The sequence below is a fragment of the Scomber japonicus genome, chromosome 10 (genome assembly GCF_027409825.1).
Source record: "Scomber japonicus isolate fScoJap1 chromosome 10, fScoJap1.pri, whole genome shotgun sequence".
In the NCBI taxonomy this organism is placed as follows: domain Eukaryota; kingdom Metazoa; phylum Chordata; class Actinopteri; order Scombriformes; family Scombridae; genus Scomber; species Scomber japonicus.
This window is the reverse complement of record NC_070587.1, coordinates 10254347-10279831: the sequence shown is the minus strand read 5'-3', so window position 1 is coordinate 10279831 and position 25485 is coordinate 10254347. Positions and strand designations below refer to the sequence as shown.

At 41.4% G+C, this 25485-nt stretch overlaps 2 protein-coding genes across 2 annotated transcripts; one reads left to right on the top strand and one right to left on the bottom strand.

Annotated features, from left to right (window-relative positions):
* Positions 1-93: 93 nt before the first annotated feature.
* Positions 94-6588, bottom strand: LOC128366446 (neuronal acetylcholine receptor subunit alpha-7-like). Its single transcript, XM_053327158.1, has 10 exons — positions 6409-6588; positions 4872-5011; positions 4251-4295; positions 3144-3253; positions 2982-3061; positions 2577-2744; positions 1885-2079; positions 1344-1430; positions 1120-1229; positions 94-1040 (listed from the first exon to the last, which is right to left on the bottom strand). Exons 1-10 carry the CDS (start codon positions 6458-6460, stop codon positions 165-167), a joined length of 1863 nt encoding a protein of 620 aa, XP_053183133.1. The 5' UTR covers positions 6461-6588; the 3' UTR covers positions 94-164.
* Positions 6589-10963: 4375 nt separating this feature from the next.
* adar (adenosine deaminase RNA specific) lies at positions 10964-24438 on the top strand. Its single transcript, XM_053327153.1, has 16 exons — positions 10964-11053; positions 12460-14221; positions 15140-15468; positions 15772-15967; positions 16230-16432; positions 16786-16921; positions 17098-17336; positions 17643-17799; positions 18325-18493; positions 18745-18838; positions 18965-19081; positions 19251-19378; positions 19513-19695; positions 19875-19987; positions 20474-20601; positions 22294-24438. Exons 2-16 carry the CDS (start codon positions 12590-12592, stop codon positions 22616-22618), a joined length of 4149 nt encoding a protein of 1382 aa, XP_053183128.1. The 5' UTR covers positions 10964-11053; positions 12460-12589; the 3' UTR covers positions 22619-24438.
* Positions 24439-25485: the final 1047 nt, after the last annotated feature.

Genomic DNA, 25485 nt, shown 5'->3' with positions numbered 1-25485 from the left:
GAACAAAATACACTGTAGTGTGTCTGAAATTATGTAAATGTGCCACAGTTCACTCCAGGTTCCTAAACAGTTAATATTTGCTGTTTTATGTTCCAGTGTCATCAACAGCAATTGTGCTTCCAACAATGCTTTATCTGTATCATCCCTTGACATCGCAGTTTCTCTCAGAGGAAGTCTTTTGACAGTGCTTCTCCGAAGTTGGGTGCAGCCATGAGGATGGCGATGGTACAGATGATGTTGAAAACACTGAATCCAACCAGGCACAAGCGGTCGATGACAGCTGCAGCAAACTGCCACTGCTCCGCCAAACTGAGCTGCCGGTCCTGCTCACGAACACGCTCAACTAAGAATTGCACTTCCACAAGAAGATCCTGGAGCTGGTTGTCCACTGCTCTGCCTCGGACCCCACCACTGTGGGTATGCATGGCAGCTGTTCTCCCTGCTCCAGCCCCACTGGGCCCCAAGGATGTGGTTGATGGGTCAGGCTCTGGGGACACTGGAGTCTCCTGTGTTGGATTCCCAAACTTGGCAGATGGTAGGTGGTGATGGATAGGTGTGTTTCCATGTCCTCCCCCTCCTCCTGCTGCTGCTCCTTCTCCATCTCCTGCACCAACTCCACTGCTACCCCTCCTATAACTGGTGGCTCTGCTCATCTGAACTGGCTCCAGTTCTACAGTGGTCTGGAAGGTCTGGAAGCCCATGTAAGGCAGATGACCATTGGGTTGGGGATGTGGATTGGGACTGGGATCTCTGTGGCAGGGATTGGGGAGAATAACAGCTTGGGAGTTGGGCCGATGGGGGGGTGGGTGTGACAGAGGGTGGTTGAGCTGAGTCAGGCTGGCCTGCAGGGAGTTGAGGCTCTGGGGGACGATGGAGGGCACCAGGGTGGGGATGGTGGCAGTGGTAGTGGTGGTGGTAGGAGAGGACAGAAACTTGCTTTGACAGTCCGTCTGGCTGTAGGAAAGAGTAGGTTCTGCCCCCTCTCCGGGACGCTTCATCCGCAGGAACCAAGGGACCCACTGCAGCAGAACCAAGTGCACCTGTCAGACAGACACTGATTAAAAAGGGGGCACACAGGCACATTTTCAAATAAAGATAAGCAGGAGGGATCCAACTCACCCAACGTGGCATGGGTCCACTGTCAGGGCTGTGGTGATGGAACTGAAGGACGATGACTGTGGCTACGACTGACATGCCTACAATCACCATGGTGCTTGCAAAGTACTGACCTGAGGCAGACAGTAGGGTGTTTTCAATATGTATGAAATCATCACTGTCCTAAGAATCCACCACTCCAACACTCACAAACAAATGAACACATTTATAGACAGAAAGAAACTAACCTATCAGTGGTACCGAATCTGAAGTGGCAGGCATGATCTCTGCAACCATCAACATGAAGACAGTCAAAGAAAGCAAAACCGTGATGCCTGGAGCCAGACACAAGGCGCCAGGGAATCATGAGTTACAAAGAAAAAGAGAAAGAAACCTTAATAGACAAAAGTACATGAATGCTAGTACAAATATGCTTAGTGGAAAAGTGTACTTGGTATGCCACACTTGACATTTCTCCACAATGATCAGTCTTTCTGATACTCATAGGAAAACTCATTCAACTTTTCTGTTTCATCTTCTCTCCTGCCTTTTCTTTTCTCTCTTCTTCCTACGTCTCAACATTCCTGACAGTGTCTGCATAGACTGTATAGCTGGCAGAAAGTGTTGACAGAGAAAGACTGTAAGAGAACTACTAGGTGTTTTGCAAGGAAGGAATGTAGAATACACAGCTAGAAATTTTGGAGCAGATGAACATTTGTTTTCAACCCCTCCTCATTGCCTCACCATCACCCACTATGTTTTTATTCTTCCTCATCTACTATTCCTCACCTAGGCTGATCTTCTCTCCAGAGTTGGCAGGGAGCAGGAAGACCAGCAGGGTCATAGAGGAGAGGAGCACACATGGGATGAGTAGGTTGAGAGCGTAGAACAGGGTCCTCCTTCGTAAGGTCACCACAAAGGTTACGTCAGGGTAGGGCTCTGCACAGCAGTCGTAGAAAACCTCATGACGACCACCAGGAACCTCTGAGGGGGACAGGGAGAGGCAAAGATGACATTACAATGCACCACTAAATGCTTCACAGAAAGGAACCTCAGGTAGAAAAGTCTAACATAGGAAAATGATACAAATAGCTGAAAGAGTGCTGAAACAGTGTAGCATGATAGATCATTTTATTACAACCAGTGGCTTAATGAAAATCAATAACTATGTCTGCAGGATGGCAGAATATGCCACCCTTACTCCCTCTGAGTATAGCCTTACTGCATTGAACCATACAGTAAGTGCATAAAAGCATTTAAAAACTCAAAGCATAAAACTGTACTGTCATTTTGTTTTCACTGAATGACATGGTGGTAAGGCACACTCCAACTTCAGCTGATAAAATCTAATTAGTTGTGTAAACATGACATTTACTATTTACAGTACAGATACAGTACAACATAGTGGTCATTTATGTAATCCAAAGGCTGCAGTTACTAAGCAACAAACTGTTATGCAGGGCCTTTACAGCCTGTCTCACCCACTAGGTCCCACTCTCCATTGGGCATGTACCCTGACACATCTGCTTCCTTCATCTGGATGTCCAGCAGCCAGCCATCAAATGTCCAGGAGCCAAACTTCAGTTCACAGCGCTGGATGTCAAATGGAAACCACCGCACGTCCACGTTACATGTGCTGATAAATATTCCTTGGAAGGTAGGAGAAAGACATGGACTAATTGTAAAAGGAAAGTAACCAAAGCTGAACAAACACATGATACAATTTGTTTTTGTTGCAGCCATCTTGAAGTAAGTGGAAAAGAAAATATTTAATTGCAGTAAACATTCTTTGAATTAATGTGCTTCAGCTTAACACTGTGTGCACGTAGAATGATTGAAGACTCTGTTTGGTTTTAAGGACAAAATACTGATGAATATAATCTTACCTGGAGGCAGATACTCACAGAAGCCACTGGAGTTAACCAACACATTGGTCTTAAAGGTGGCATCAAATTTATCATGAGCACTGGAGGACAATAACACAGTGGTTATTTAGATAGTTTGGAAGTGTGTGTATGTCTTTGTGTGTGTTGTTAAGCCACACACACCTGTTGTAAAGTAATATGTCAGGTGTCCAGACTTGATCAGGAGTGAAACGAAGGTTTTTAACTCCAGGATAATCTGATTGATTCCACTGAAGGTAGTGGTCGTACCACTGCTGAGAGACACAAACACAACTCTCGTATTACAAATGAACAAAAAAAAAACACTCAGCTATTCACAGTGTTAGGGAAGCTACTTTGTAAGCGTAGCTTGTAAAACTACATGTAGTTCAGCCTGGCAGTAGTTTGAACAAACTACATTTCAACCCCTGGAGAAATGTAGTTTGTAAAACTACAGCTAAGAAAAGTAGCTATAGCAACTACTTATACTCATTATACTCATTTAACTCAGTGTTAAATAAATCAACATGCGGTGTATATGAAACAAAATATAATAACCTACAAAACATTCACATGCCAGCAGAAATATGCCTCTCAACTCTTTGAAAAAACTATTTTTTAAAAGAAAAAAAAGCTGACATTTTGGTCAACATACTGTAGGTTCACCATGGACATGTTGGGTAAAAAAAGAGAAAATGAAAATCCTACCCCAATACCCACTTGTAAATCAAAAATATAAATCAGTCAACAAGAAATATTCTGGATCGGTGTGTCTTGAACAACAATGTTGGCATGTCATGACATGATTCATGCCTTTTTTCAAAGAGAGTTCCTGAACACAATAATGGTAAAACAACATTTATATTATATAGGTCTATTTTTATAAAAAATATTTCATGTTATTGGCCAAAATTGTAGTTTGTAAATTGAGTAGTTAAACTACAAAAAATGACCCAAAAAGTAGTTGACATACTTGACGCAGCACAAAATATGATGCAGTTTAACTACAGTACCAGCAAGTTACAGAAAATTGTAGTTAAACTATGTAGTTCAACTACATGTAGTTTAAGTCTCCCCAACACAGGCTATTCACAAATACACTCAGGCATAGACAAGCTTGGTTACTTGTACCTGATTCCTTCAATGCTCAAGTTTGTGTTTGGAGCAACAAGATGATTTAAGAAATGTTTCATTAGTCTACATGTCTTCTGATATGACCCTGAAAGTTTTCACTGCACAGATTGATAACATATTATTATTCATTATACTCACCATCTGCAACCAGGCATTCGTAGTGAGGATCTGGCTCTTTTCATCCTTGTATAACACAAAGGGAATTAAGGGGATAAGTTTTATGTTTTAAACTAAGCACAGTTTCTCACTTTACTCACAGACTCGTGTCCTTTTTAGAGTTATTGTTAGCTATAATTGTTCCTCCTGTTCATAATGGCCTTGAAGAGATAGCTTCCTAATGCAATTCAGTGTCAGAGATGGGGGACTATCTACAGTTCTCATTCTGTGCAAAAAAAGAGAAAAAGACATGCATTTCGAATTTGAACTAAACTCATATGAGGCTGAAACGATCACTCTGCTGCAGTGGGACACACTGTCCAGGGAAACACACACTAAAATTACATAAAGTTTATAAGATACCCATTTCATTTGACTAATTCAGACTTATGAAGCTTCATATTAACTTCAGCTGAACTTCAGGCAGCATTTTCTTAAACAAAAGGAGGACTTTGGATTTGGACTCTTAGATCAAAAGGGACACTTTCACACCCAGGAGGAAAATTTATTAACATGAATTATTAACTAAAGCCATTCACCTTTTCAATGTATATATGGATACGTAATGTGTTAAGATAGACTTGAAAATGTGAGTATGCATACCACATCCATGACCTGCATCAGAGTAAAGGAGAACTGAACAGTGAGGGTCTGAGAATCGTTGGCCACCGGCCTCTCCATGGGGTTGTAGTCTCTTAGCAGCTCCCTGAGCAGAAAGCGCTGGTGAGGACCCTGCATTGATACTGAATAGGGCAGGATAAGGGGGGTTAATAGTGGGTAGAGAAGAGGGATGGACATAGGAGAGAGTGTAGTCAGTGAAAGTAGGTGGACCAACACGTATTTATTTGTTTCACCAACTTCTTATTTGTTTAAACAGCATTGCACTAAATCAAAGCCCAATTGTTCTATTTACACTTTAATCAGGGCCCAAACAGGAACACTGGGTTTAAAACCACTTTTTTAATTGTTTACAAAAATCACCATCATGAGAGAGTCTAATGACAAAATAAGAGCAAGGGCAAAAACTGACAGTTACAAAGAGAAAGCTGGGCCAGTACAAACAGGATGAAAGCACTGAAGTGTGATTAACAGCGATAGAAGGATAGTTTTAGAGTAAGTGGTGTCGAGATTGCCGGCCAGGTAAATGGAAAAGAAGAAAAAAACAAACAGAGGGAGGGAAGTCATGGTCCAAAGAAGGTTAAAACAATGATCATAGGAAACGGTCATGTTTTAAAGATGTTGCACAAATACATAGTAAAGTGGACACAGGACAAGGGAAGGAAACAGAGAGAACGAGATAGGAGAGAAGAGAGACAGATTCCCTGTTAATCAATTACATTTCTGATTGATCACCAGCAGACAGTCAGAGACTTTTCTCTACCATAAAAATGTCAGTTCCATTCCAAGCAGGAAATAGTGGGGCCATTAAACACTGAAACACCCCAGACAGACAGACTCAGCACTCACGACAATGAGAGCTAAAACCCACAAAACACCAAAATGCCTGTTCTGAAGACAAACAGTACCGGCTGCTCTTCAAACTGCATGGGTGTGACATAATAAATGGTGTAAGATTTATGCACTCACTATGCAGTGTCAAATCTATATTCACTTTGTACTCCTTAATTAATATCAATATGACTCTCCAGATGGTATGCCCATAATTCAGATTGATAGTCCCCAGTGTCCACAACTTCCAGCCATATAAATTAACCACTAACTGCCTCATCACCACCCTCTTCTGCTCTCTATCTATCTATCTATCTATCTATCTATCTATCTATCTATCTATCTATCTATCTATCTATCTATCTATCTATCTATCTATCTATCTATCTATCTATGTGTCAAACTGTCTGTCTATCTATTATAGTTTTGTCTTATCAGTAATAAAAATGCAATGCTCAGCTTTGTAATCTGCAGTAAAGATGATTGAACTCCATATTGTTGCCTTCTCATCATAAAATTAATCTATTTTGGCTTTACACCAACAGACTCCTGGTGAGAGCTACTACTAAAAGAGCTACTCTCTCTACAGAGTGCTCGACATGCAAGAGCACATACATATACACAGCACAGGTAGAAAATGCACACTTGTTCGAGCACAGTCTCGCTCAAAGCATAAGTGAAAGTCACTCACCACGGAGCAGAGTCCCAAGTACAAACAGCCAAAGAGCCACAGCTTGCCACATACTGCATTCCTCTGTATCAACACAACAGAGAAAGAGTGGAAGAGAGAGGCGATGGGGGATGATGAGAGTAGAAGAGAGACAGAGATGTAGAGACAGGGGTCTGAAGGGGAAGAGAGATTGTAGAAGAGAAGTGGAGGGAGTGTGATGCCGACAGTGGTAGAGCAGGGAAAGAAGGAGAAAGGAAAAAAGAGAGAGAGAGAGTGGGTGAGAAATGCAGTGAAATGAATACTCCTCTGAAGAGCGAGATGCTGTGCGTGTTTGAGTCAATCAGATACTGAGAGCAGGGGATAACCCGACCGATAGCTACAATTTACCTTTCATGCTTCTCTGCTGATTAAATCCTGCAGATTACATGATATTGTCTGTTGTCACATGAGTCATCCTGTACCATTTTATCACGTACTTACTCACTTTTTTATTGAGAGGGTCTGTTAATATGATTAGCCCTGCAGGTAATGGGATTATTAAGGTCTATACAGCAACTCAAAGCTGGAGGTTCAATATATCAATGCTTTTTGTAACAAGCTAGTAGTAGAAGGAAGGATTAAACATTTTCAAGCAATTTCAAACATATCGAAAATTCAAAAAGTCTGTCACTTTCTAATTCACACCATCCAGCTATATGTGAATGCTGCTTTGCTTTTCAGCCAGTCAAATCTGACACCAGCACATTCACAGAGTAATGCTGACACCCACTGGATTCATCAGTAAAGTGCACAACTTCACAAAGGTACTCTGTGGTGTCCTTAAAGTTCATATATTTATATAGGAAAACAAACGTATTATGAGTTCAAAGTTCTCCGACAATTCAGTTTGTGACAAAGAGGTCCATTGAGGAAAGTTATCATAACATTAGAATTCAACTCAACAGACATTTCTGATCTTATTTTGAGCAGAAAACATTTAAGCATATTTATGTCTCTAAAATAAATATGTGATAATCACAATCCAAGATAGTGTTCCAATAGACTACTTCTTTTTTTCCAACTTTATTTAAATATATGACTAAAGACAGGATTTAGATGAAGGATTTCATCCAAGATAATAATTTATCACCTCTATCAATGTGTCATTTCCAAAAGAAAGAACAAAAACATTCTACTGTAATTCTGCTTTAAAGTCAGTTATTACTCTTTAGTGAAAGCATTTAAAAGTTTAACCACTGTATATGAGGTTGAGGTTAAGGAAGTTATTTTAGTCCTGAGAATAATAGTGAAACTATATTACCTCACTACAGCAAGAATTTACAATTTTTACAATTTTACATAAAAATTACAAAATTCACAATCCTATATCCATAAATGAGAGAGTGACACATTTGCTTAAAAGACAACTTCCGCATTCCTTAATAATTACATGATGGATTGATGCTTGTTGGTAATAAAAAGACAACAAACAGACCAGAAATAGAAAAGGCCTTAAATATAGAAAAGGTGTCAACAACTTAGGCATTGGGACCACTAGACACTAAAAACCTGGCAACCCAAAGAAAAAAGATTTATGCCAACTACAAGAGAAATTGGCACAGAGCAACACTTCCTGCTGCACTGCAGCCTGATATTAGAACCAAATAATTTGACACACTCTCAAATCAAAAACTTATACTTACTATATATCTTTTATAGTTACTTACTCATTCAACTGACAATTTCTTTTAATGTGTGTGCATATGAGTGAGTGAGTGAATGAGCAGAGGATGAGTAGAGTGAATGGGGTACAGTTTTACTTTTTTTAAGAGAGACAGCAAATTTCATTGTATGCAATGTTGGGGAGTAACTAGGTACATGTAACGGCGTCATGTAATGCAATTTCAAAATAAATGTAACTGTAATCCGTTACAGCAACTGTAAAATGTAGTTAAATTACAGTTATTTATGAAAATGTTGATGATTACAAAGGGATCAAAAATCTGAAGTCAGACCTTTAAGATTTTGCTCAAGAGGAGGGTTTAATGGGTACACTTACCCCAACAGTTGAAAACTTCAGTTAGAAAATTAGAAAAATAATACAAAATTTATTAAATGCAATAATATACATTAATTTGATCAAGCAATAATTTAAATTGTTACATTATTTATTACATGTTAAATAGATCAATTAGTAATCTGTAACCTATTAGATCCAAAATAACTTCCCCAACTCTGGTTGTATGTTAACATGCAATGACAATAGAGGCATTGTATTCTGTACTTCAAAATTGAACAGTGCTGAATTACTTTCCACCGGTGGCACTAACCATCTTAAAATTCAACCCTAATGAGACAAAAAAAAACCTGTGAAGGAGACATGTGAAAAAATATCCGAACCTTGCCGCCGTGTTGACGTCATCCAAACGCGACGTTCAGACTGTTTGTGTCTGTGTCGATTCACTAATGCGTCACTTCTTCGCGCAGCAGTTCTTTGATTGTTTCTATCGCTGCTTTAATAAATTATAAATTGTACAGCCACAACAGAGGCGACACACTACGAGGTAACGCCAAGGTAATCCGCTCGCTCGATTTCGGGTTCTTTAAACCATGTATTACTTGTTTGGGGGGCGGAGTAGTTTAGGTGTTTTAGTGGTGACAGAGGCAGTAAATTTGCTTAAAAATTGTGTGTGCTGCAGGCGGTAGTTAGAAATGGTGCAGTGCCAGTGCGGTGAACCAGGCTAGCTAACGTTAGCTGAGGGATGTTCACCTGGCTGCTTTAATATGGCTCTATAGTAATAAATGTATACATTAAAGCACATTGCAAGCACACAGTGGTTTAATAAATATGGTCTCAATAACATTAACGTAATAATTATTATCTTTGGCTGTTCAAGTTAAAACATTAGCACACACGTTGCTTCAATGTGTGTCGTTGAAATAGCCGCTTACCTGTTGTATTTTCTTAAAGTCTGGGGAAGATTACAGCTACCAGTCTCCCCCTCCTAAAATATTACATCTTATTTAGCTTGGTAGAGTTTCTTCACTTCTTTCGAGTGACATTAACCCAAATGATACATTTAGGTTAAGCTCTGTGAGATGTTTTGGTCACAGTACACTGACTGCACTGCTTGCTTTATCTCTTACTAGATTTCATTTGTTTACTGTGTGACTCATTATGTCTATTGTGTAAATGGCTAGAATGACAATAAAAATCCTTGAGATTGATTCATAACCGCAAAAAACCGAAATGCAACTTTTACGAGAAATGGTAAATGGTTTTCACAAGAGTCGTTTTTGTGTCTCTTTATGTTTTTTTGTTCAAGAGATCAAGATCAGTAGGGTTGGTTGTCACATGTACAACAACACAGCAGATGGCAACATTGAAGGTAGTGAAATGTGCTGCTTCTTTGAGCTCTAGTTCAAATATGATGGTTTTTTGAGTCCATTTTAATACCGATTACACACACACGTGGACATGTGTGTAGGCTGGGTTTAAATCCCCCAAAATCTACATGGCTAAATAACGTTTGTAATATTATCGTGTATGTCTATGTTATTGTTATTCCATTTACACGTATTTAATTTAATGAAGTAACTGATTAACTGTAATTAACTGTAACTTGATGTGAACTCTGATAATAATTCAGCTGAAATGTTGTGGTGGGAAGCGACTCACTCTTAACTAAAGTTTCACTTTGATTTAGTCCTATATCTCTGTGTTAGTACACGCCCCCTGCTGTACTGCTTTGGGTGCTTTTTAACATCAACTAGTTTTATGAGGGAATCCAACGTTGTTTAAGGTGAAAATGGATTCTGATGTCCCTTTAGGAACAACACGTGTTTCATAGTGTTTAATAGTGACCTTCACCTTGTAGTACTCTTATGTTATATTTCCATCCTACCACAATCATGTTACAAGATCTCAATTTCTTTTGATATCTGTATCTCTCAAAATGTATTACATTACTATCATTCTCTTTTCCTCGTTTTATTTTTAATGTGAGAATCTGATCTGAGCATGTGATGTCTCCTCTGCCTCAGCGTGTATCCAAAGGGAGGGTGCCCTTGTTGCTCCACAGGAGAACAGCCACATTGATTGTTTGAGAGCGACCTCTTTAAACATGGAAGTGAATGGGAAAGCCACAGCAGACCTTAAGTTTTATAATATATTTATTAGACATTACAGAGTACAGACCCACGTGTGCATCTTTCTGCCCTCGGTGGGTGTGTCTCCTTGGGTCACGTGACTCCCAATTGAAACTTATCCTTTTTACAGAGAAGAAATCGAAACTTAACATTTAGTTTCCTTTTTGTTTTCCTTACTAACTCACATTAGACAGGTTGAGCGTTTCCCCCGTAACTTGATTACAGTTTTGTTTCCCAGCACTGCATACAGCATTTATAAGCGAGCGACATCAGTAGTGTTTTACACTGTACAGACTGCGGACACACAGACAGGACCTGCCTCATCCAAAACGGAAGACCCTGCGCCTTCTTTTTTTTTGCCGTTTCACAAACCAGCCGTGATTTCCAGTATACAGCCGCTAACTCTCTGTGCTTAGTCTGCGACTTGTGCCTTGTTAATTTTTCACCAGTCTTTTCGTCTCATTGTAGAAAGCTGCAGGAGCGGCACGTCAAAACGTCTCACTGTTTTCCCCGCCATCGCCACTTTCACTTTAACTAGGTGAGATCCACAATACTCCGTGAGCTCACTGGGCCTTGTGCTATAAGTTTATATGATGTGTTGCATTGGAAATGTGGAAATATTTCTCCCAATTGGGGATTATGTACCGTTATGCTCAGCTGTCAGGGAAGACTCTCAGCAACAAGGATGGGGGTAACTTTAAACATTAGACTGTGGACAGGTGTTTAGCTGTGTTGTGACATGACTGCATGAAGTATGCAAAATAGTTGATTCATCACTTTTCACATGTGGATTGTCTTGCCCAGCCTGAAAATGAAGGGGGGCATAATGAAAAACACTGGAGTTGTTATTTTGGCCGTCAACTGTTGCCTTGCATCAGGGTCAAGATGAGTCAGCTCCAGCCTTGTTAGGCCCCTGGGCTGTTGGTCTTGTCAGCCCCCATTACTTTGATGAACCAACACTATGGTGTTCTCTATTAATGTGGCTGCATTCGGGCCTGCTCAGCTCTATGCGACAGATGAGTGATGCTGACTGGGCCAGAGGGGATGAAACCTGACTCAGTATTGGGTGTCTCCTTGTTGTTAGTCTCACTGATATAGACATTATTGAGTGTTGTCAGATATGACACTTGAGGCTGAATCAATGTTGTACCATATAAAGATAGTGAAATTCTGGACTATGCTCCTTAGTGGAAACTCCAAGTTTCCACTAAATTAGTAATTTTGGTCATGTGTGATTTTTGAAGGGAGGAATTCATTTACCTCTGCAAAAACCTTGTCAGCTAGAAACCACATGGTTTTCTGTCTACAGCTTGTCACTGACAGGCGACCCTCATGTTCTTGTGTCCTTGGAACTGTCCTATTTTGTCTGCATAAGTTTCTCGTTTTCCTCTTCACTATGGATCCAGATCCAGCAATAAATTGTAAGGCCAGAAATAAAACAGAATAGTCACAAGAAGGTCTGAATTATTAATCATCACCCTTTTACCCTGGGATTAAGTTTCGGTGTGACTGGGAGAGACAGTATGTCACCCTGCAATATCCTTGTAGGCTGGCTAGAGTATAATCTGAAGATGTACACAGCAGCATTGACAGTGTTGTGTGAGCATCAGAGCTTATGGTTTGCACATTTTCCTTTTTTCTCATAATACTGACATATTTCATTGTTCCTTCAGTAGGTCTTGTATACCCATTTCATGAGGATGAGTGTAGAATCACATAAAAAAAACCATGTCCTCTGAGTTTGTATTGATACAATGATTTATCCAAGGACACTTGAGCAGGTTGGAGGGCTAGCAGCAGGGCCTGAACTTCCTTTATTGGCTGGAATGACAGTTTCTTCTACACTCCCAGCTGCTTCTCAGTTTTCCACCATCCAGTTTTCCTACTGTTATTTATTTCTATCTTTTAATATTCCCCTTACATTGTCCTTTGTTTGTATTTCAGGTAGTCTCAGTTTGCATCTGGCCTGCCCTGACTTTCAATCAGGGTCTGCTGTTACTGCTAGAGGACATACACGCACACAGAAGCTGCACAGCCTGCTGCACCGGCCCCCTTCACGCTCAACCCCTGCGCTATGAGCAGAGGTAGAGGAGGGCCTTCCAGAGAACACTACCACAGACATCCACCACCCCATTTCCAGGTCAAGGAGAATTACTACAGATCTGGCCCAGGCCCATTCTTACCAAGAGCTGGCCCACAGCTGAGCCAATATCCAAATTACTATGACAGCCTCACCCATCCTGTAGTGCCCATACAGCTCCCAACCCCTTCATTCCCCTCTGCTCCACCTGCACCAAGCCACAGTAAAGTGGCCCCTAACCCCTCACACAATCAGAATCACAGTCCCAGTCCTGCTCCTAATTCCTTTCAGTACCAACAGGTGCAGTTCCTCAGAGGACAGAGCTCTGAGGCTCCACAGTTCAGAGCCAGTCCGCGAGGGGGTGGAGGGGGAGTTGTACCTGGCAGGCCGCCTGGTTTCTCATACCAGCCCCAGTCAGGGTACAGTAGGTATTCAAACCCCAACAGCAGCCCTAAGGGTAGAGGGGCTTATAGCCAGGACCAGAGTTTTGCACGCCCACCTGGTGTAGGACCCCCGCAAGGCACCCCAGGCCCTCGACATCTGAATCAAAACCAGTTACAAAGTAAAAACTACAGCCATTATTCCAGCCGACAATGGGGTGTCCAAACTGACTCTGTGTGTGACAGTTTTCAGAACTTGTCCCTTCGAGACAGGCCCAACAGAGGAGGAGACAGGTTTGACAGACATTCTGCATCCAGCAGATCAGGGAATTTTAACTTTAGTAAAGTGAACATCACACTCACTCCTGACATCCAGGGCCAGGTACACAGGGCTCTTTCTACTTTGAGACCAAGTGAGAGCATTTCTGCAAAATTGTTGGCTAAAAAGCTGCATCTGCCCAAAAAGATAGTCAACAAGGCTCTCTACGCTTTAGAACGCTCACAGGAAGCCTCCAAGCACGGACTCCAACCTCCTGAGTGGACTCTGTACAGAGAACCTCTCAGAGGTGAGGAAAATCAAAACTCTGCAGTACAAAGTCCAGCTTCCCATCTGTGTGTCAGTTCAGAACAACCTCAAAACCCTGAAGCCAAGGTTGAGCTAAAAACAGAAACAGCAGAAAACAGGGGACAAGTTAAAGAAGAAGACGACTCTGACACAGATTCCAGTGGTTCTTACTGCTCCTCTTCAGAGTCATCTGACTCTGAAGGATCCCAGTCACCAGCAAAAGGTCAGCACCAGGAGGAACAGCATCCCAGCACGACCAGTTCCCCTGACCAGGAACTTAAGCTTCCTACAATGACAGACCAAAAGGAACAAATTCTACGGTACCTCCTGGATTCAGGAGAGGCAAATGCTCTTATCATAGCCAAAAATGTGGGTCTTAGGAGTGCCAAACAGGTCAACCCCACCCTCTATGCCCTGGAGAAGCAAGGTGAAGTCATTAAAAATAGTGAAGTCAACCCTCCCACCTGGGAGCTCTCCAACCACCGAAGAGAGATGATGGAGAGGAGCCTCAAAGCCTCACAGAGCACATCAGCTGTGGGGAGCCAGACAGGGGTAGCCACTAGAGATGAGAAGGGAGGTGGGTCCGTGTTCCTGCCGTCACCACCACTACCACCACTACCAGGCCTTGAGCCACTGCCATTTAAGGAGAGTTGGATGCCAGAGCAAAGTCATAGTGAAAAGGTGGGTTTTTGTTTTTTTAATGGTGGTATGTTGAATGTTGTCTTACACATACAGTGTAGGGCTGCACATGATATTGTTTCAGCATGTGATGTGTGCATGTACAATAGTCTCATTACAAGATGCGCAACATCAAGTCAGGCCCATTAATTCAAAAAGATCATACTACATTTTTTGCTGCTTGATACAAAAGGGAAACTTGCAATGTTCCCATTTTAGTCTGTCTGAAATTACACCATTTAGTCCAATTTAAGGATTCTTGAAAACATGATTTGATCAGTTCCCACTGTGCCCTGGTAAAGGAGTGCACTTCATCAACTTATTGGACAAGCAAAGCAGGCCCCACTTGTCGCCTATCACAGCTTGAAAATGAGCACTGTGTGTTTTGGCTGTTTGATAAATTGATTAAGTGCACCCCTTCACCAGAGTAAGAAACATACACACACACACACACACACACACACACACACACACACACACACACACAAAACTTGCTCAGTCTGTACTTACATCTTATTAGCACACAGATAAATCTGTTTTGTTGTTTGAGTTTGAACGTTTTATGATCTTCAACCATACCTGGAGGCTTGTTTCTCTTCCACCATGCACATTAAGCATACTTTAGAAATGGTAGATTGTACGTGAATAACGAATGCAAGGCGCTTGTTTGTCACTGTTCTGAAGCTTAATGCTAGTTTAACAGTGTGATGTATCCTCATGTTTGCCACCTTCTCATCTAACCCGCCACCAGAAAGCTTAAACAAAAGTAGAAGAAAGGGTATTTCTCAAAAAGTGTAGATTTTAAGATAAAAAAGCATATAAAATGTGAACTTTTTTTTGTTTTACCAAATATATTGATCTAAGATTACCATCCTAAGAGTTCTACCTTGACTTTGTTAACCTCTGCTTTTCCCTCTATAGTCTCATTCCACCGTCAAACCCCCCTCCTTTACTTCGAAACAAGAAGAAGAGACCAGTGAAGGACAGTGGGCTACTGACGATATCCCAGAATTCCTAAATGCCATTCGCAGAGAGACAGATGCTGAGAGACTTGTAGCTGCAGAGCATAACAATGCCATTGGAACTGTTGCTGTATCGCTGGCTGCCCCGCCTTCCCAGAACCTATGGGCAAAATTACAGGAGGTGAGGCTGAAGAACCCTGTGAGTGGTCTCATGGAGTATGCCCAGTATCTGGGCCAGAACTGTGAGTTCTTGCTCCTCGACCAGTCGGGACCCTCTCACGACCCAAGGTTTGTTACTGTAAAGTTTTAGTTGATACAAGGATAAATTCATATGTTATTCAACACTAAAGTCTGTGAAGTGCTGCTTGTTGTCTTAATATATAATGTGTCTTTTTGTCAGCAGGTGCCTTGCAGGCACAAAACAAAACTATTGATTCAAACTGAAAAATAAATCTGCCTTAATGAAGACATATGAGGCCACCAATCAATGAATCAAAATTACTTGGCTTGTATCCAAACAATAGCTGCTATATGAATCGTCTATTGACAGATCACTGAGTTTCATTTATATATTTTCTCTCCCTCTGTCAGATTCCGTATGCAGGTGATGCTCAACGGGAGACTTTTTCCTGTTGCAGAGGCTTCCAGCAAGAAGGTTGCAAAGAAGGACGCTGCTGCAGCCACCCTACGCATTCTTATTGGAGAGATGCAGGGAGGTGCGAGCACAGGGGACGAGGGAAATACTGCCTGTATGGACCAAGTGATGGATATCATCACAGAAAGCAGTGTAAGTTTTTGTTTGAATGTGTGAAAATAAGCCCCTATCAGTATTTAAAGATTGTCAACTTAAAGTTAATAACAGTAGGCTTAAACAATCCCCTGGGATTGGTCAGGTACTTTACATGTGAATAGGTAGAGCTACATTTATTTCACCAGAGCAAGTACTGTAAACTTAAGTTTCATTAACTGTGGTGACCAAAACTTTAAATTATAGACGGAGTCAGCCAACAATAAAACACGTATTTTCGTTCTCCTCCATTGTCTATCAGGGGGCAGCTGAAGGCATGGGGGAAATTTTTGGGACAAGTAGTGTGGAAGGGATGGGGATGGCAGAGGGACCTCGCCAGCCACTGTCCCGGTCTCTGCCTGGTGGGAAGAATCCAGTGTCTGTCCTTATGGAGTACAGTCAGCGCAGTGGGAACCCCATCGAATTCATCATCACGGGCCAAGCAGGCCCACCACATGACCCAAGGTACTGTATGCTTAAACCCCCTCTGAATATGTCCTTTTGGATATTGTTCTCCCCTAACCCACATTCTTAGATTCCTCTGTGGTTATATTTCTGTTCAGTGTCAGCTGACATAGATATAATACTGACTGTGTCCTTCCACTCTTTACCACTCTTTGTTTGTAATTCATCCCCTCAGGCAGCTGAATGGGAGATACAGTACAAACTTGTGTTTTCCTCAATTTCGTCTCCTTTTTATCTAAATTTGAGAGATGAGGCATCTGGAATAGTATCTCACCAAAGTCTGATATCATGTCTAACCTCAGATTCAAAAGCATAATTTTCCACCGTTTTCATCCTCTTTGTCTTATGTTCAGGTTTATGTACCGGGTGAAGGTTGGAGAAAGTTTGTTCGCAGAGGCCTCAGCTCCAAGCAAGAAGGCAGCCCGCCAGCTGGCAGCAGAGGAAGCTGTCAAAGAATTAATGGCTGATGGGAAACTGCAGCTCAACAAGGTAAGGAATGAGAAGTAGAGAATAACCAAAGGTCTTCATTAGGGAAAAAGAGGGATTTGCTTATTCCTTGAAAGAGTAAATAACAGATCACTCAGGTTGAAAGAAGTTTTTTTGTGTCTTTCTCAGTACAATTTATACCGACTTTCCATAACTCTACCCACCTCTCCCTTCTTTAGCCCCAGTTGCCCCTGGGCTCTTCCAGTGATAGCGATGCTGCTGGTTCTGGGACTACATGCCCCTCTTTGCCCCCACTGACAGCAGATGAGTTGCGAGCAGCCCATGAGGCAGGAGTTGGGGACCTTATCAACCACCTAAACAACAACGCAGTATCGGGTCTGCTGGAGTATGCCAGAGCTCGGGGCTTTGCTGCTGAGATCCGCCTGGTGGGCCAGTCTGGGCCACCACATGAGCCTAAGTATGTGTGAGCTGTTCAGGCACACACAGATGCATATCTACACACTGGATAAAAATATCTTACGTTCAGGGTCTCCCTGTTCCTGGAAATATCTGTTCTTTTTGTATTTGAGAAAAAAGAACTCAAGTGTGGAACATTGTTGGAGGCCTCTGTGATGATTTATTTTGACGTGTTGCCTATTTTGAGTCCCAAAATTTCACAAATGAAAACATTGAAAGTCATTGAATATACCTGGATCTTTAAGTTTGTATGGAATCCCTGTTCTGTCCTCCTCTGATTGCCTCTCTCTTTGTCCCTCTTGCCCAGATTCACCTACCAGGCCAAACTGGGTGGACGCTGGTTCCCTCCAGTCTGTGCGTCGAACAAAAAACAGGGGAAGCAAGAAGCTGCAGATGCAGCTTTACGGGTTCTCATTGGGGAGGCTGAGAGGGCGGCCCGTACTGGGGAGCTTATTCCAGCAGAGGTACCAACTTCATACTTATGAAATCTGAATATCAGATGAGCATTCTCTGGGATCAGGCAGTACAAAATGTTATGAGAAAAACTGAAGTAGAAGTATGGAATGAGGTTTTGCCTGTCTTGCCTACTCATAAATATTTAGAATAACATGCAACCTCAGTTAAAATATAACCAATCTATAGTAAACAAATCTATAACTTCCTGCTTCACAGTACGTTTTCTTCACTGGAGGTTTTAGCTTTGTAGCATCTATAGGAAGTGGTCAATCTGTATTGACAGTCTACAGATATTTAATATACAAACATTAGACATTCTTTGGCTGCACCTGTTTACTATATACTTAGCCTCCCTGTGGTGAGGAAGCCTCAGTAAGCCCTTAAAACACACACAAACTGTTACTTTCTGGGGTAGTTTTGTGAGACTTTGAATTCGGTTACACAATGAACTCATTTCACATACATTGAATATTAAATAATCCTTTTTCCCCTTTCTTTTGCCTGTCCTGTCCTGTGTACATTCCTCTCTTCAGCTTCCAGTGAGTGGCAGCACCTTGCATGACCAGATAGCAATGTTGAGTCACCAGCGTTTCAATGCCCTGACAACTCGTATCCAGCACAGTCTTCTGGGACGCAAGATCCTGGCCACCATCATCATGAGGAGGGGGGAGGGCCTGGGGACTGTTGTCAGCCTGGGAACTGGTATATCCATTACTGTGGGCATGTATCTTATGAAGTAAAGAACTAATGAAAACAGGTAGCATAAAGAATTGTTTGGCAGCATATGAAAATAAGAAGTCACTTCATGTCCATGATGTGAGGAAGTTTTATAGATTTCTGTGCTCAGAGGCATGCACTGTCAGAAAGCTGAATAAGAACTAGGTCACTGCAGAACCAAGAGGCGTTGCATTGTTTTGTTCTTTGACATTGAATATTTTTTCTTTTTCTGTCAGGGAATCGCTGTGTTAAAGGGGAGGAGCTGAGCCTTAAAGGGGACACTGTTAATGATTGCCATGCTGAAATCATCTCCAGAAGAGGATTTGTTCGGTAGAAATAGATCTTGCTCTTTTATCAATGTTTCTCTCCCAGTTCTAAATATACCCAGCTCTCCTCTCAGACCCGGTCCGCAGGGCATTATTTATAAGTCTAACTCACCGACTTCTTGCCTCTCAGGTTTCTGTACAGTGAGCTCCTCAAGCACTATGATGGTGCAGAAGACAGTATATTTGAGCCAGCTGAAAAAAACAAACTGCGGATCAAAGCTGACATCACCTTTCACCTTTACATCAGGTGGGAGTATCAGATGTTTTCTTTCTCCTCGTTCACCTCTCCACACACTCTCGTCTTTCATTCCCGTCCTACCCGTTAGTCATGTACATCAATGTGTGGATCAATATTCTTCTTTTGACATTTTGGTTTCATGTCAAGGTCTTATTTGTCTTGTTGTTCTCTTCCAAAGCACGGCACCATGCGGTGATGGTGCTCTGTTTGATAAGTCATGCAGTGAGACAGGGGATGAAGTGGAGGGCCACCAGCCTCTGTTTGAGAATGCTAAGCAGGGAAAGCTCCGCACCAAAGTAGAGAACGGTGAGAGATGACACTCGCACATCTTTCGTCATCATCAGTGCATGCAGGAAGTAAATGATTCCACTGCCTGGTCTCTGGGCAAGACCTGTGACCTGTGTGTGTGTGTGTTTGTGTGTTTATGTGGTTTGTGTCAGGCGAGGGCACCATACCAGTGGAGTCGAGTGCAATTGTTCCCACCTGGGATGGCATCCAGCACGGCGAGAGGCTGCGAACCATGAGCTGTAGTGATAAGATCCTTCGCTGGAATGTGTTGGGCCTGCAGGGGGCACTCCTCACTCATTTCTTGCATCCCATCTACCTGAAGTCCATCACGCTTGGTAAAACTTTCTGTTGCACTGAGATATATAATAAAGTGAAGCCAGTTGAAGAAGAGTTGATGTGACAGACATTGTGAAAGTTAACTCTTTCATTGAAATTTGATAAATTCCTCATTTTATGTCACTTCAGATCTCAAATGTCTGTTTTACAACCTGTGTTTTCTGTTGTGATCTGTCAGGCTATCTGTACAGCCACGGTCATCTGACACGTGCTGTTTGCTGTCGGCTGGCCAGAGACGGTGAAGCATTCTCCCAAAGTCTCCCTGCCCCCTTTATGCTAAACCACCCTGAGGTAAACACACAACTTTTGGGTTAATTAATCTGACATGCTGAGGTCATTCTCACTAAATGCATCAATTGAGCTGCCAACACTTCTATCTGTGCCTGTATAAGTGTTTCTGCATTGTTCATCTTCTCTAAATTTGGCTCTACCATCAATTAGCAGACATGGATAGGTCACATTCACACCACAGGGCAAAATGCCTGAGAAAAACCATAGCAGGCAGTTATGTTCATTTTAGCTCGTTCCGATTTGTTGACCAGTTTTTCAACACTTTCATGGTTGTCATTTACACATCAATGAAATTCGTTGAAACTAATCATAATTAATCGACACACAGCGTGTCACAGTCATCACACTGACACATGCATTACACAACTAGTTTAACACGCTCTGTTTGGAATTGCTGACTCACATTGCAGGGCTAAATTAGCCTGATTGAACACAATATGCTCTCTGTCCCCCTTCCTTTACCCACACCACCTGGCTGAACGGTAGGTGGGCAGGGTGAGTGTGTACGACTCCACGCGTCACACGGGCAAGACCAAGGAATCCAGTGTGAACTGGAGCTTTCCAGACCAGCACAGTGTAGAGGTGCTTGATGGGACCAAAGGCAAACTGGATGGGTATGTAACCAAACTAAATCCTGTCGCTCCTAATAGAAACACACATTGTTAATACTTTAGATTGATTGTTTATTCTCCAGTGGTTAGATATACCCTTGTTCCTCTGTCAACTTCAAGTCATTCCTTTGCCTCAGCAGAAATTTGATATTTAAATTGATTTACCCAGTAGCCCAATATGCCTCTAAAATGCTTTCCAGAGATATGATCTTGTTTTTTCACCTGTGAGTTATTGATCATAGTGACATTGATCAAACACCATATCATTGTGAAAAGACATTCCTGGAATTTGTTCTCAGAAGAATAATCTGAAGTACTAATGTGGAATTAGATGCGCAAATTAAACTGAAAACCCTTGGCAGAGTTTATTAAGGATAATCTGAATTCTCTATTGTATTCAGTACCAGAGCTAAGACTTTACATCATTCCAGTAGCTCTGTGAGGCTGTGCCTTAGCTAAAAGGAATCAGTAACATTTTGTTTTAATGCATAATATTTTCAAATGGCTACAGTAAAACATTATGGAACTTTTTATGCAGTTACATTTGGTCCTCTACAATGTGTCAGATGTGGAATCTGTGATTGGAAACAGACAGGTTTCTTCTCATAATATGCTGAATGTGATACTTTGTTGATTGTATAAGAGAAGTCAAGACTCTGTATATTTAAATACCACAGTGAATTCTCCTGAGGCATAACCTCCTTGGTGAGACAGAGCATTATTTCACTTTACTTTGTGAGTCAAACATTAATACTATTAGTCATCTGTAATGTAAATGAAAACTGTGGCAAACCACCTTTTGTCAACAGATTATTCAGTTCTTCCAAGTAGATAAACCTCATTATTGTAATAATGCTAGTGTACACATAGACGGAAATAAGGTGGTGGCTGGCTTGACCGCAGCATGATGTAGGTGACTCCTCCTGCTGCTGCTCCAGACTGACGTCTAACGTTATTCCTCTCCAGGCTGCAAGAACTGCACACAAACGGATCAAATCATTATTTCTGACTAATGTTTAAATTTAATTTGCATTTGAAAGTATTACAAAGCAATCTTCAATTTATCAAAAGGGTAAACTGCTACCTTACCTACAGTAGTATAATAATCTGCAGTGGTATGAATTACTATAATTTTCTACAGTAGTGTAATTTTTCATGTGATTTTTTACAGTAACATAAAGCTTTTTGCAGTAATATGATTATCTACAGTTGTGTGGTTATTACTGTGATTTTCTACACTATTATTTAGATTACTTTATCAGGTCTAATGCAGTACTATACTGCAGAAAACATTCTCAGTATTTAACTGAAACACAACGAATTACTGTGGATTTCACAACTATTTCTTAAAGTGTGGGTATACCAAAGTCATTCGGATTCATCCTCTGGAGACCACGAACGTTTGCACAAAATTTCAAAGTAATCCATTTAATGGTTTTTGGGATATTTCAGTCTGAACCAAAGTGGTGGACCAAAAAACCAACAGATCAGCATTGCCATCCCTCGAGCATGTTGCTGGCTTAATTTAATTTTAATAAACTTGTCAAAAAACGGTGAGCAGCAGGCAATTAAGTAAACTAACAGGCAAAGACATAAGAGAAGAACCTGTGTCATGCCAGCATGCCAGATAAACTACAGTGTTTTCCAGTACTGCCTCCTCTCAACTAAAGAGCCCTCTAAATGTTTTCCCTCCAGGAACAAACTGGCCGTGTCCCGCGTGTCCAAGTCCAACCTATTTGGTCTGTTCCACTCTCTGTGCCAGCGATGCGGCCGCACTGACCTCCTCTCCCTGCCTTCCTACGCTCAGGCCAAGATGTCTGCCATGTCCTTCCAGCTAGCCAAGCAACAATTCTTCCGAGCACTCAGTGTCCACGGTTACGGAGCCTGGATCGGCAAACCACTGGAAGAAAAGAGCTTTGAGGAAGGGGAAGGAACAGGCAGCAATGGAGCAAGTTTCCCCGTGGGATACGGCAGTAGTAGAAACGGAGGCACTGTGGAGTACAAGCAAGATGAGGCTTAGGGTGGTACGAGGTGCATTATCAAGATGGTAATATAAATGCAGAATATGCAGAGGGAGATAAGCACAAGGCAGGGACAGATCGAAAGGGTCAATGTGAAGAAAGAAAACGGCCACAACTGTATCTTCTGATGAAACGTGGTTAAAGGCTGCAGAGGAAGAGTGATGGAAAGGGACATTTCAAGTGAGAGGAGGAAGAGAAGGGTGAGTAGAGAGCAAGGACAAGCCTGAAGGATGAGTGGGGTCAAACAGAACTAGAAGGAGTTTCAGGGGGTGTACAAAGTGATGTAAACAGTACATGATGAATTAGTATGCAGTCAGTAAATCACCATGGCAAACACTGCTACAAAGTTGGGTTGTATTAGCTTGTAAGACAATCACTGTATTTGTCCGCATCCTTTATACTGTTCATTTCTGTTCTGGCATACGCTGCCTGTATTTCAAGAATGCCACACTTGAAATGTAAAATACTTTTATGCAGGTTCTTTGACTGTTGCACTTGTATTTTGGACCCAGATAATTCAATCTCTCTAAAATACTGTTCGGTTTTTCATGTTGCTGTTAATTTGCAGTCAACCTAATATGACCTGCCAGTGTAGCAGTGTTTGTAATTAAGTTCTTTTAGAGCTTAAATCTTCTGTCATAAAGTGCTTATATTTTTGTTCTGCTCTGTGTTCTGCTGCCTGAAATTACAAGCAGTGAGCAGAAAAAATGGAACGCTCTCAGCACAAATCTTGATTTTTGGAAATTGCACTCAACCTAGTTAGATGTCATGAGTAATCCTGTAAATTAGTTGTTGCTCAGTACAGTCCTAGCTTAAAGTGTACATAAAAAGAACATCAATGTCAACTTTTGCTGTGACTAAACAAATACTCACTCTCCAACATTTGAGACTTCGGCTTCTATACCTATTCTTCTTTCAGGACCCTCTCTGATTTAAACCAGCTATGTGAAATGTAAAGTTTCTGTGCACCCTCAGCCGTCTATCCATCCATCCACCTGTTGTTTCCATGGTCACCATTAGAACAGCATGGGTCAGCGTGTCCCTTTGATCAGTTCCATAATTTCTGTGCTTTTATATAGAATTACTGATGTCACAAATACATTTCTGTTCTGATTGCTTCTGTATTTTTTTGAGTATCTCTCCTTTTTTTCTTCACCTCTGTCAATAAGGTAATCAGTAGCTGGCCATGCTAGAAAGTCCTGGTAAGAATCACTTGTCCTGCCTGCATGCTGTTTTTTTACATCTTGATGCCACATTTGTGGCAAAAAGGCTTTCAGGTGCTGATGCATGGCCAGGTCCTGAGGACCATTAGGTGCGGACAGTTTTTGTTGTCTAAGGAGATTTTTTTTGTGTGTTCTTAATTTGGTAACATGTAGATGAATGATGTAATATATACATCAGGTATATACAAATACATGAACACACAGATGTTCAGTGGGGTCCAAAAGCCTGAGTCGAAAAGCAAACTCAAAGCTATGACAAAAATAATTTTTCAGTCTGAAGGTTTTTTGTTGTTGTTTTTTAAATATATTTTATTCATGCAGTAAAAGTAAGTAAATTAAAATACTTACAAAGTCAGAATTCCTCAATATCTGTGTTCACTGTTTCCATTAACTGAACATGCAAGCTGACAGTGTTCTGCAGAAATGCATTGTGCACAACATAGGGCTGCTTTTTAAGAGTTTGAGAATCCAAGTTCTCTTTAAGAGCATCTCTGAGTTGCACTGTAATATTCCAAAATGTTACAATGGACACATTTTTTTTTGTGTGGTTAAGGTGTCACCACAACGCAGAAAAAACCATGCCAACTCAAGCACTCCTTTTTGCCATAGGTCTGATGCACGTTGCTGCAAAATGAATGTCAGTGTGTAGTTGATCCTTTTCAAGTCACCAGCTCTACAAAAGTCAGAATATCCCCACAATTGAGGGTTTTTAGTGTCATGTTTGACTGTAGTTCTTAGTCTTTATTGCATTAACCTCTCATACAACCACCTTAGGCCTTCAAAAAGCTCCCCAATTGCAGCCCTAAAGTTCAAACTCTGCTAGAGTTTCTTTCTGTGCAATATAGTGTTTTGTGGGCAAAAGTCTTCACCTTTAGCAGCAATATAAATTACACATGTACAACATAATATAGCAAATCAGGTGTTTTTTTATCATTATCAGTACAGTTCCTGATAGTGGACTCAGACCTTTGTGACCCCACTGTATGCAAATATGGAAGATTGCGTGTATGCTGTATACCTGTATATGTCTGTGTGTGTATGTATATGTATAGTTTAATGTATATATTTTGTAAATCATCTACAGTGGCTTTTCTATATATTTTTTCCTGATATTTTAATTGCTAAAGAATATGCTCTTTTTTACCAATGCTATTTGGAAAGTTTAAAGAAGAATAAAAAAAATAAGTAGCAATGTTTCAGTGCAGCAATGTTTGAGGCAGTTTCTTTTCATCAGAGTCACACAGTATTTATTTATTATGTGCTTCATACTCCAGAGGAGGACTTCCTTCACCTGGGGGTCAAGGTGTCTAAATAATACAGGTGTTCTGAAATATTTTAAGGGATTATAGATAATGTGTCAGAGCTGATGTTGAGCTGTTATCAAGACCTAAATTAAACTCTTTATTAATGGCAAAGCTCTGGATCGCACTTAAGCAGAAGCAATGGCTGGAAAGAGATTTTCTGGGATGAAATTTGAGTAAACCCAAAATGCATATTTTTCACTCCAAGGCAACTTTCCTCAGGGTGGTGTTAGATCCGGCCTGGCTCTAAATAGCTGCAGAGCCCATTGCAATGCTCTGAAGGATCAGCAGATGGAAATGTGTCCACACCTCAGGGCTGAGAGCTGTGCGCATGTGTGTGTG